The sequence below is a fragment of the Desmodus rotundus genome, chromosome 5 (assembly GCF_022682495.2).
Source record: "Desmodus rotundus isolate HL8 chromosome 5, HLdesRot8A.1, whole genome shotgun sequence".
NCBI lineage: Eukaryota > Metazoa > Chordata > Mammalia > Chiroptera > Phyllostomidae > Desmodus > Desmodus rotundus.
In genome coordinates, this window is record NC_071391.1 from 45,795,749 (window position 1) to 45,808,517 (window position 12,769).

The 12,769-nt window shown below is 41.1% G+C and overlaps 1 protein-coding gene and 1 non-coding gene across 5 annotated transcripts in view; both read left to right on the top strand.

The window, feature by feature from the left end:
- The window catches only part of NUP98 (nucleoporin 98 and 96 precursor), a 110,153-nt gene extending 100,145 nt beyond the window's left edge, over positions 1-10,008 (top strand). For all 4 annotated transcript variants that reach the window (XM_053923692.1, XM_053923693.2, XM_024572806.3 and 1 more), the window contains 5 exons: positions 2,962-3,183; positions 5,332-5,573; positions 6,066-6,220; positions 8,406-8,517; positions 8,668-10,008. In XM_053923692.1, coding sequence (XP_053779667.1) covers positions 2,962-3,183; positions 5,332-5,573; positions 6,066-6,220; positions 8,406-8,517; positions 8,668-8,900 — 964 coding nt within the window. In that variant the 3' untranslated portion in view covers positions 8,901-10,008. The remainder of the gene's footprint in view (positions 1-2,961; positions 3,184-5,331; positions 5,574-6,065; positions 6,221-8,405; positions 8,518-8,667) is intronic.
- A 1,076-nt stretch (positions 10,009-11,084) lies between these two features.
- On the top strand, positions 11,085-11,191 carry LOC112316120 (U6 spliceosomal RNA). The gene has a single exon (XR_002975962.1). It is a non-coding gene; the product is annotated as a U6 spliceosomal RNA (small nuclear RNA).
- The last annotated feature ends 1,578 nt before the right edge of the window (positions 11,192-12,769 follow it).

A 12,769-nucleotide genomic window follows, 5' to 3' on the forward strand; every position in this document is an offset into this window, starting at 1 on the left:
TTCCCTTCCCCACTCTCTAAAACAAAATAAATAAGATCTTTTTTAAAAAATATATAGGATATTTAACTATATTAATTGTAGAATAATAGTCTTTTATTGTGGTAAAATATATATAACTAAAATTGTGTTTTAATTTGCATTCTCCTAATGCCTAATGATTGAACATTTTTTCATGTGCTTATTTATCATCTATATTATCTTCCTTGCTAAAGTGGCTGTTCAGATCTTTGCCCATTTTTTATATGGTTTTCTTATTGTGTTGTAATAGTTCTTCACATATTCTGGATATAAGTTCTTCATTTATAAATGTGTTTTTGCAATTATTTTCGTTTAATACAAGTGCTTGATTTTTTATTTTTTACAACAAAAATTAAGCAGAAATTTTTATAAAGTCTGATTTATTAAAGTTCTAAAACAGTAAAGTCAATTTTTAAAATATTTATTTAGGGCTGTTGAGGTTTTCTATTTATTCTTGAGTCAGTTTTGATTATTTGTTTCTTCTAGGGAATTTGTTTAATTCACCAAAGTCACCAAATGTATTGGCATAAAATTATTCATAACATTTCTTTATTATCCTTAGGAACTCTAACTCTGCTTCTTCCTTTCCTGATATTAGTAATTTATGTCTTTTCTCTTTTATTTCTTGATTAGTCTATTTGCAGGTTTTGGTTTCATTGTTTAGTTCTGTTATTCATCTAGTTTGAAATGGATTGTAAACCTAAATGTCAAACTTAAAAGAATAACCCTTTGGGAGAAAACAAAATAGGAAATCTTTGCAAATGTTGGTTAGGCAAAGATTTCTCAGACACCAAACACAATCCATAAAAAAAAAATTGGTAAATTGGACTTCAACAAAATTGAAAACTATTGCTCATTGAAAACTTGTTAAGAGAATGAAAAGACAGATTGGGGGAAGATATTTGCAATTCATATATCTGGTAAAGAATTTGTATTTAAAATGTAATGAGGAACTCTCAGAACTCAATAATAAGAAAGCAAACAATGGCTCTAATGGGTCTTTTAAAAAATAAGCAGAATATTTAAACAGATTCTTTACCAAAGACCTGGATGTCAAACCATGGAAATGTTAAGCATCAATAGAGGACAGGGACATGCAAATTAAAGCCATCATGAGGTGCCACTACCCACCTTACAATGGCTGAAAAACAAAGAAACCTGCTATTCCAGGTGTCATCGTAGATGTGAAGCAGTTGGAATTCTCACACACTGTTGGTGAAAAATGTAAAATAATACTGGCACTTTGGGAAACAGGTAGCTTAAAAAGTTAAACATACACCTACATACATATGGTCCAGTTATTCAACTCCTAGAGAAATGAAAGCATATGCCAAATGTTGGTAGCAGCTTTATTTGTATTGATCCCAAACTGGAAACAACCCAAATTTCCATCCACATTGAATGAATAAACAAATTATGGTATATCCAGCCAATGGAATACTACTCAGCAATAAAAAGGAATGAACTGTTGATACATGCAACAACATAGTGAATCACAAAATAATTTTATTTAGTTTTAAAAGAGGAGAGACAAAAAAGGTTAAATAGGTACCTACTGTTGATTTCAATTTCCGTAAGATTCTGGAAATTGCAAGCTAATCTATAATGACAGAAAGGAGATCAGTGGCTGGCTGAGAAGAGTCGTTATAGGGAGGTGCAGAAGAGAGGGATTACAGAGGGGCAAAAGAAAAGTTTTGGAGGTGATGTGTAGTTTATTGTATGTCAGTTTTTTAATGTCAAAAAAAAAGAAGATAAAAGGGATATCTCAAGGTGCCAGCAATAAAGAAACCAAAGCCTTATTCTAATGAAAGGTAGAATTGAAATTTAAATTTTTAAAAATTTAAAATTTAGTTACTTATTCACACTAGCCTTGTTTGTGTGTTAGAAGAGCCACACATGGCTATTGACTATCATTAGTCAAGTCAGGTTATAGAACATTTCCATCATTGCACAAAGTTCAGTTTGATAGCATTGGCCAAGAAAAATTACTCATTATTCAAGGAAGTATGAGGAAGTTACAAAATGTCTGGGATCTTAGATGAAAGTGAAAAGTTACTGGTAATCTAAGCTCCAGACCTTTAAAACTTACAAGTGTGGAATCTTAGTTTATACACATTCTTAATGATCTGAAAATTCCAAGCTAGGAACTTTAACACATGAACCAGTCATCCAGCAAAAGAAAATAAAATTTCTGTTTAGGGACACTTTCAAAACCCAGGGCACCTGGATTTCTGTAGAAACAGTAACACCCACTGTTGCCCTGGACATGTCGCTCAGTTGGTTAGAGCGTTGTCCCAATATACCAAGGTTGCAGGTTCAGTCCCTGGTGGGGCACATACAGGAAGCAACCAATGAATGCGTAAATAAGTGGAACAACAAACCAATGTATTTCTGTCTATCCCTCCCCCCACTTCTCTCTAAAATCAATGGGGGGAAAATATACCCAACTGTAGACAAAAATCAAAGGTAAAAATTACAAGCTATAGACTATAGCTTATTAGTCTTGAGGACTAAGTTAGCCGTTCAGACAAAGAATTAGCACTCCAAGAACTTCAGATAGAACAATCTGAAAAATACTAAGGTATGTATTTTTTAAATGGTTAATAGGAAAAGTAATCAACACTGTAATGAATGAATGGAAGAGTGAGAGCTGTGGAGACTCCCTGGGTGAAGATGGTAAAATATATAGACCAAACAAATACCAGCAAACCTGTTAGATCACAGCCACAGAAGAGAAGGTTTCTTGTCTTTTTGGTGTGATCCATAATCTGGCTGAACCTAGAGGTAGATTGATAACAGCAGTCTCAGAGGGAGACTTTGAGGCAAAAATGCCTCTGCTCTCAGGTGGCTACCTTTATGGTCTTCTAGTCAAAGCCAACTGACGTTCAGTGCAGGTGGTCTTCTGGCTGGATATGGTAACTCTCAGCCTGCTCTCTTTTTCAGACATTATGATCTTAACCAGCTGCTAGAGCCACGAAGCGTAACAGCAGATCCTTTGGACTACCGCCTAAGCTGGCACCTGTGGGAGATGCTGAGGGCTCTTCACTACACTCATCTCTCCGAGCAGTGTGAGGGTGTGCTGCAGGCCAGTTACGCTGGCCAGCTGGAAAGTGAGGGGCTCTGGGAGTGGGCCATCTTTGTCCTCCTCCACATAGAAAACTCAAGGTGAGTGAGAAGCCATCAAACCCACTGGATTTATGTTACACTGCAGGGTAGAGCCAAAGGAATCAGTCTTTTAGGGTTGAGTTCAGCAAGTGTTTAGAATGTACATATTTGGGTCCAACCTTGGGATAAACCTTAAGACCGTTCAACCCACAGCCCAGAGTGTCTGTACATTCGTGTGAACAAGTTAGAAATGAAACTGCCTTTGATTGAGTACTCAAATTTTACTGTTTATTGTGAGACCTCTTAGTGGTCTGAGAAGGGTGAAGAGATCTCTGGGAACTGCAGAGAATCTCTAGAAAGATTCAGGGAACCTGTAGAAATTGGATATGAAATGATTAAGTGGAAAGAAAAGGATATGCACAGATGGGGAAACCCCATTAATTTCAGCACAGGTTCACTTGAGTGGCACGTTTAGAATTACAGCAGTACCCTCTTTATCCCCAGTTTTACTTTCCATGGTTAACTCGCAGTCAGCCACAGTACAAAAATATTAAATGGAAAATTCCAGAAATAAACAGTTCATAAGTTTGAAATTGTGCGTCATTCCGATTAGCATGACGAAGACTCGCGCTGTCTGGCTGTGTACGCCACCCACCACCTGGTAGTCACTTAGCAATTGTCTCAGTTGGCAGACGGACTGTCAGCAGCGCCACACTGCTCGTGTTCAAGTGTTCCTTATTTTACTTAATAATGGTCCTGAAGCACAAGAGTGGTGGTTAGTATAATTTGGTATGCCAGAGAGAAGCCATGAAGTGCTTCTTTTAAGTGAAAAGGTGAGTACAGTTCAATAAGATATTTTGAGAAAGGGTGAGGCCACATTCACATAATTTATTATAGTATGTTGTTATAATTCTTCACTTTTGTAATTAGTTATTGTTAATCTCTTACTATGCCTAATTTATGAATTAAACTGTATGCATGTACAGGAAAAAACTGTATATATAGGGTTCAGTACTATCCACCATTGCTGCCATCCACTGGGGGCCTTGGAACACACCCCCCTCAGATAAGGGGGGACTACTGTATGCAGAATAGATGCCTCAGTGGATCCATGAGGTGATGCAGTGGGCTGACAGGAGGGAGGGCGGGCCCCTAACTCCTTCAGTGCTCATAATGAACCTAGGAGATAGACACTCTTACTTATTTTAGGGCAGATGAGCAACCCAAGGTGCAGTGAGATTAAATAATTTTTGCTCAAAGTCACATATCCAGTAAATGGCAGAGGGAGGCTTCCAACTCAAAACACCCCAAGCCTATGCTCGTAATCACTATTCTCTGTTATCTGCAATGTTGTATGGCGTGGAAGGAAGTTAGTTTTGTTGTCAGACTTGCCTAGATTCTGGATCCCCCATACACTCACTTTGACCTGGGGTAAAGCTTACATTTGACTTTGGGTAAACATACTCTCCAAGCCTCAGTTTCGTAATCTGTAAAACATAGTTATTAATCCCTATCGAGGGTGGTCAACGAGATTAAAGAAGTAAAAGTATAATGCATCTAGTACAGCCTTCCCTTTAAGGAATTTTGCTTTTCCCTTACCAGGAAGCAAAATGACCCAGACTCTCTCGATGAGTTAATTTAAACATCTAGGGAATTTCACATGGTAAAAGGCAGGCTGATTGGGTGACTCATGATTCAGAGTGGGCTGTGGGGACGCAGAGCTCATTCCCCGGGGGTGGCCAGGGGGAGGCATTTGTAAGATGGAACTCTTGAAAAGCCTTGGAGTTCAGGAAAGAATCTAAGAAGAGAATAATTTAGGGCTGAAATTTAAATTGCTAGTCCTTTTGCCCAGGCAGAAAAGGACTCTCCTTAAGGGACCTTGAGAGGAGAAGAGTGAATTTAGCCTAAATCTAGAAGTTGTAGAAAAAATTAGGAAGGCTGATGGCTTTGAAGTAAAAAACAAGGACCTCGAAGAGATCTACAACTACTTTGCTTACTTGTACTGAGACCATTGGGAGACAGAGAAGGGAGAAGGTTAGAAATGAACTGCAGAGGACTGCTTTGTGGAGTGTGGAATTCCCTATCCCAGTCCTGGATCTCCTATTGTTAGAAAGGGAATAAAGGAGAGATCTTAGCTAGGGAAAGCCTTTTCTGGGCAGTAACCACCTTCCCTAGAATATTAGTGTTCAGACTTATTTCTTCCTATAGCATGCGTGAGAAGGCGGTTCGAGAGCTGCTTACCCGGCATTGCCAGCTATTGGAGACCCCTGAATCTTGGGCTAAGGAGACTTTCCTGACCCAGAAGCTTTGTGTGCCTGCCGAGTGGATTCATGAAGCCAAAGCAGTGCGAGCACACGTGGAATCCAACAGGCATTTGGAGGCCCTCTATTTATTTAAAGCTGGTCACTGGAACCACTGCCACAAACTCGTCATCCGGCACTTAGCTTCTGGTGAGTGCTTCATTCTAAGGCCTGTGTGTCCTGGAGTCACCCAGATTCTTCCAACCTGAACTCCATGACAAGTCAGGCCAGAGGTGATGGTCAGTATGGAACGTGGCAGGCATGAATCAGATCACGCTTTGTGAAAGCTCTCTGTGCAGGCGTGGCTTGGCCAGAATGAGGGGCTAGAGAGGCGGGGTAGATGGCAATATTGTTACGTTATCATTCACCAGGAATATTCCTGATGTGTGCTCATTATGTTAAGCTTTGTTTACTTAGGAAATTTTATTCAGCAACATCAAAAATATCTATTTGGGGAACTGAAGCCAGATATTCTTCATATTATTTTTAGAGAATGTCAAAATATCTACTTGAAATTCTCAAATCTGACCCAAAAGTATTTTCCCTTCTTTCCTATCTTGGATTTCTGCCATGTCCTTCCTCTGGGCATTTTTGGGAACCATATACTTGTGCGAACATAGTGCTTAATATTTTGTTCTTCAGATGCCATCATTAATGAGAACTATGACTACCTGAAGGGGTTCTTGGAAGACCTGGCACCTCCAGAGCGCAGCGGCCTAATTCAGGACTGGGAAACATCTGGCCTTGTTTACCTGGACTATATTCAGGTCCTTGAAATGATCCGCCATATACAGCAGGTATTTGAGTTCCTTAAACCACTGGCTGGTTTTTCTTTCCCTTGGCCCTTAAAGAGACCTCAGCAGGCCTGAGCAACGACTTGAAAAGCTCATCGGCACTAGAGATACAGAGACAGCAGGGATATATTGATGAGGCTAATTTGATGTGGCCATTTTGACTTGACAGCCATATCAGAATTTAAAAACACTTTTTTGTGTTTATTACTAAATAGTAGGTACGATAGACATTCCTGCAGTTTGTCTGTAGTCAGTTTCCTATTCTTGTCCAGCCTTAGTTTCAGTGAGAAACTGTTGAGAAACAATAAGGTCAGAGATTTGGTGAGGATAATTATTTCACAAATCATTTGGTATGTTTTAAAATTGTAAGTATTACTGCATTTTTCGTCTTCATTAAAATGTCTTGGGGATAGATCTGCATTGTTGACAGCACAAAAACCAAACTCATGAAGGTGTTCCAGCCCCTGTAAAGACTTACACCCTTTTTTTCACTCCTGCCTTAACTCCTACCACTCTTAACCCACACTGCAGCCTTACCAGCCCGGCCCACTCACACTAAAGTACTCGTGTTTCCAACAGACCTTATTTTATTCTACCCTTCAACTCCACGCTCATACTCGTCCTGTATGACCACAGATCCTTTGTATTCTAAGGACCCCTGGTTATAATCCCTTGCTATATAAAACCACTCCAGTTTTATCTTCTACTCTACTCTTTACCTTGAATTTCACCCCATAAACTGCCTGTGTATTCCCACCTTGGGAGGGGTTTAGCTATGCTCTTTGCCTAGAAAGCTTGACCTTCCTCTTGTGGTTCAGGTCTCCACTTCGATACGACCTTCCTCAAGGAAGCCTTCCTGACCACCCCCAGCAGTCACCCAGCTTCTGTCTGTCACACCCCCCTGTACGAATATCTGCGTGGCTTGTTTCTTCAAGGGTTATTACTATCTGATATTATTTCTTATTTCCAAGTTTTATGAGGGTAAAGACCTTGTCTTATCTTGTTTACCATTTTTTAAAGTCAAGTTAAAGACTGGATTCCGGTGGAGGAAAAGGAAAGTACTTGTATAGACATTAACTAGTAGATTCTGCAAAGCCCCCCAAAAGTGGGTTCAATGAGAGATACTTCTTGGAAGGGTTAAGTTAGTCATTTGGAGGAGTAGGAAGTGATAGGAGACTTAGTAGGTAAATGGTTTAATGTCAGAGTTGGAGAGCAGGGGACTAACCAAAAGTCATACTATATGGAACAAGTAAGAATTAAGATGCTGCTGGAAAATATTCAGAAGGAAAGTATACATTTTCTTTTTAGAAAGATGACTCTGGCTACAGTATGATAGGAAAAAGGATATAGAGGGTATGATGCTGAGGATTGTGATCAAGCTTTTAAGATATTTCAAGTGAGAAATAATGGTAACCTGAGCTAGGGCAATGCCCTGGCAAAGGGGATGGAAGAGCGGAATGTTAGGCTAGAGATAAAGACTGAGGGATCATCAGCACATTGATAGTAATTGGAGCCATAGGAGTGGATCACAATACATAGAAGGAGGCTAGACAGGGAGCAAAGGGCTGCAAAGTTGGAGTCAGGAGACCTAAATTAAATGCTAGTTTGGGTTTTACTTCTTATCAACTGTGCTCTTAAAAAAATCACACCATTTCTCTGAATCCAGATTTATCTAGATTTTTTAAAAATCTTCACAAAAGGACATGCTTATTGATTTTAGAGAAGGGGGGAGGAAGGGCTAGAGAGAGGGAGAGAAATATCAATCAGTTGCCTCTTGTATGCACCACAACCAAGGACTGAACGCACAACCTAGGTATGTGCTCTGACCAGGAATCAAACTACGACCTTTCGGTTTATGGTACAGGCTCCAACCAACTGAGCCACACCGGCCAGGGCTGTCTAGATTTTTGGTGTCATGTTAGAGCTTACTAGTAACATGCTGATCTCAAGACTTGCCCAGTCCGAGGCTCTGTACACTATATTACTTTCCTGGTGTGCGTTACTGCTAACACCATGCCTTGTTCACAGCAGGTAGGCAGGTGGGGATGACATGGCGCTGCCGGCCAGCTTCTTGGGTTTCCCTTCCCTCACCTCACTGTTGTTTCAGAGTTCTGCGTAGTCAGTCTATGGATAAGATTGTGGTGAGGGAGCTCCTCTTGGCCTAATTGGTTTCACTGCTTTTTTGTAGGTAGAGTGCTCAGGTTATGAGCTGGAGCAGTTACAAACCAAAGTGACCTCACTGTGCAACCGGGTAGAGCAGATCCAGTGTTACAATGCCAAGGATCGCCTTGCTCAGTCAGGTAAGCCTCTAGCCTCTCCCTGCATTCTGCCTTGCTTCTTGCCTTTACGATTATTACACACGCATACCCTGCACTGCCCCCCCACACACACACACCCTGGTGCCCACTCTTCCCCACCTTCCATCCTTAGTGTTCACTTTTTCTCTCCAGACATGGCCAAACGTGTAGCCAACCTGTTGCGGGTGGTACTGAGCCTTCAGCATGCCCCTGACGCAACCTCTGACTCAACACCAGATCCTCAGCAAGTCCCTTTGCGCCTGTTGGCTCCCCACATTGGCCGGCTCCCCATGCCTGAGGACTATGCCTTGGAGGAGCTGCGCAGCCTCACACAGTCCTACCTTCGAGAACTGACTCTTCAAGAACTGACTGTTGGGAGCCAGTGAGCCCCAGGCTCCTCCCACCACACTCACATGGTCATTCACACTCACCACACAGAGGTCTCCTGCATTGAGTTGATGAGCACTGTTAGCCATTCTCTGGGGTGACTGGAATCCACCCTCCCATCCTGCTGCCCCAAGGAGCGTCCTGCAGTTGATCAGGGCTGGCTTCCTTAATACAGAACATAGCATAAGGGCTTTTGGAACCCCAAAAAGAAGCCAAGTCTCTTTTTACCATCCTCAAGATCTTTTTTAAAATGGTCAACCAAGCGCCTTTGCTAGAATCCCCTCAAACCAGGGAATCCTTTTCTACACTCAGCCATTCTGGACCTTGTGACCCTCCATGCCAGTCTACTGTCCTAACCCTACCCCAGCCCTTTGATACTAGGACTCTGTAGGAGTGGGTTAGATGATGGGACAAATGTATCGGTCTAAGGCTGTACTTTCATAACAGATGACCTGTCTACAGAAGCAAGGAGAATCTGTCTCTTAAGTAAGTTGATGAGTTCACCCTGAGTTAAAGAGTCAAAAGAGGGTTGGATTGAGTTAGGAAGCAGAGCAGGGTCTTTCTGACTGGTTAGGGTGGAAGTGAATGCCTGCCATGGAGCAGTGGGTCTTCAAGGCTCGTTTGTTCCTGCCTTGAATGTGCTGTGAACACAGAACTTTCCCCACCACCCTGTGCAGGAGCCCTTGATCACAGATCCATGTCTCTGGGAAGCTCCTGGAACTCAGTTTGGTCCCTGGTTTTTAGTCATCTTGCTAGGCCCCCTCTCTGGATTTGCCTGAGAGTTTGGATAAAAGAGAATACCGTACACTAACAAATTCTAGCCCAAAGCATTTTCCACCCTCCATCTACAGTCCCAGAAGGTAAAGCCATCGCTGAGGCAGGCTTCGGGGGCAGGTAGGGGCCCTTCGCAGCACTGCTGACAACTATGGGGAGCCCCAGGTAACGGCTTGAGGCAGGCAACATGGCTACTCCTGGGGCTTTATGCATGAAGATTATGTAAAGGTTTTTATTAAAATATATATATATGAATAAATGATCTAGATTATTTTCCTCTTTTTCTGAAGCTACTTTCTTAAAAAAAATAAATAAAATGAAATGTTTATAGCATTCTTGGTATTGGCTTTTTCCCTTTGTGTTTTTGAGACTTCTGGCCCCAGAGAGCTTTGTGGGAGCCTTGTTTCATTTGCAATCTAAATGGAGACTGGTTATCGGATAGAGAGAGAACAGTTTGGTACTGAACTAGGATACAGACCAGATCAAAGACTAGATTTATTAGGGCAAGTTTAGGGGTACAGGGGTGAGATTTTTTATTAATCCTCACTGCTGTACATATACTTATGTGCTTGGATTCCCAGTGGGGGATAGGGGTGGAGTCACAAATTACCGAGTGGCATATACCTAACTTTCAAAGCCTCCTTGCTCTTCTCCTGAGAGTGGGGGGGGGTGTTGTTTTCAAATCTTGGGTCACACTTCACCTTTCTTATTCTCCGTTTTCATTGTGTAAGAGGGATAATGATCTCTGAATGTTGATCCCTCACAGGGCTGTTTTGAGAGAGATCAGATGAGACTTAACGAATATTATTTAAGTATTTTGGTTTGGTTGGTTTAGTTTGGTTGTGTGAATGCAAAATGGTAGAGCAAAAAGATATAACAATTCCAAACATTTACACACCTGACAGACTAGCAAAATAGATGAGTCACAAAAGGACAGAACTGAAGGAAGAAATAGCTCTACAGTGATAGTTGAAGACTGTAATACCCCACTCAGTAATGGATAGAACAACCAAACAGAAGATAAGTAAGGAAATAGAGAACAATAGACTATTACAGACCTACACAGAATACCTAACAACACTATACAAGTTTTTCAAGTGCACATGGGACATTCTCCAGGTTACCCATATGTTAGGCCACAATTGAAGTCTCAGTGGATTTTAAAGAGGTAATTATACAAAGCATCATCTCTGACCACAACTGGGTAAAGTCAGAAATCAACAAATAAAACTGGAAAACTCATACATTTATAGAAATTAACGTAACCAATGAAACAGACAAAATCACAAGAGAAATAAGAAAATACATAAAGAACAAACAAAAGCAACATACCAAAGTGTATGGAACACAAAGTGGTATGAAGGGAGAAATTTAGAACTATGAGTGCTTACGTTGAGAAACAAGGCCTGGTGCTCGCTTCGACAGCACATACACTAAAATTGGAACGATGCAGAGAAGATTAGCATGGCCCCTGCGCACAGATGACATGCAAACTCGTGAAGCGTTCCATATTTTTATTAAAAACAAAAAAATAAATGAAAAGGGATTAAGACTCAAACTGAGGAGGAAATAAGGCAGTGGAAGGAATTTAGAACATGTGAAGTTCCTTAAATACAAATTTATTAACTTAAAAAAAAAACAACAACAAAACAAAATAAGCCCTTGCTGGGTAGCTCAGTTGGCTGGAGCGTCATCCCAATGTGCCAAGGTTTCAGGTTCAATCCCTGGGCAGGGCACATACAGGAATCAACCAATGAAAGCATAAATAAGTGGAACCACTAATTGATCACTTCTCTCTTTCAAATCAATAAATAATTTTTTTTAATGAGCTTAAGTCCACAATTTAACTACAATTTCAGGAACTAGAAAAAGAACAACAAACTAAACTTGAAGCTAGCAGAAGGTAGGAGATGGTAGATTAGAGCAGAGATACATGAAAAAGAAGAGAAAACCAATTGGGAAAATTAATGAAACCAAAATTTGGTCCTTTGAAAAGATCAATAAAATTGGCAAACCTTTGGCTAGATGAACTAAAACAAAGACTCATTTCTAAGATCAGAAAGTGGGGAATTTTCTACTGGTACTGCAGGAATAAAAAGGATTACAAACCCTGGCTGGTGTGGCTCTGTTGCAGTGTCATCCAGTAACCAAAAGGTTGCAGGTTTGATTCCCAGTCAGGCACGTACCTAGGTTGTGGTTGAATCCAGTTGGGGCATGTATGGGAGGCAACCACTTCGTGCTTCTCTTTTGCATTGATGTTTCCCTCTCTTCCTAGGACCAATGAAAAATGTCCTTGGATGAGAAAAGAAATTATTATTTTTTTAATTTTAAAGTATATTTTATTGATTATGCTATTACAGTTGTGCCAATTTGCCCCCTTTGCCTCCCTCCACCTGGTACCCCACTACCCTCCAGCGATATGCCCCCTTTAGTTCATGTCCATGGTTGTGCATGTAAGTTCTTTGGGTTCTCCATTGCCTACCCTATTCTCAAGATCCCCCTGTCTATTCTGTACCTACCTAATGCTTCTAAATCCCTATGCCTTTTCCCCCATTCTTCCCCTTCTCCCTCCAAATGATCTCCATATCTGTGATTCTATTCCTGTTCTGGTTTGTTTAGTTTGTTTTTGCATTGTTTTTTTAGATTCAGCTTTTGATACTTGTGATCTTTTCATAGTTTTGATCTTTTTCTTAAATAAGTCCCTTTAACATTTCATATAATAAGGGCTTGGTGATGATGAACTCCTTTAGCTTTACCTTGTCTGGAAAGCACTTTATCTGTATTTGAAAGCCTCCCTGTGTCTTGTGTGCTAGGTAGAGCTGCTTTGATTGCATTTTAGCGCACCTGTTAAGTTGTATCAGGCAGAGCCTTGGGTATTCACCAGGGTGGGGGCAACCATGGCTTTGTGGGGGGGGGGTTGAAGAGGGAACAGTGCTGCTGGCTGACTTCTGGGGGCTTGCCTGGCCCTCGCCCCTTTTCCAGGCACTTCACCCACTTCCCGTATGTGACTGGTGCCCCTCCAGCTGCTGTCCCAGTTGTGGTTCCCAGGGCGAGTGGGTTTGCGTACATTCTGGGCTTGCCTGAGAAACCAGCA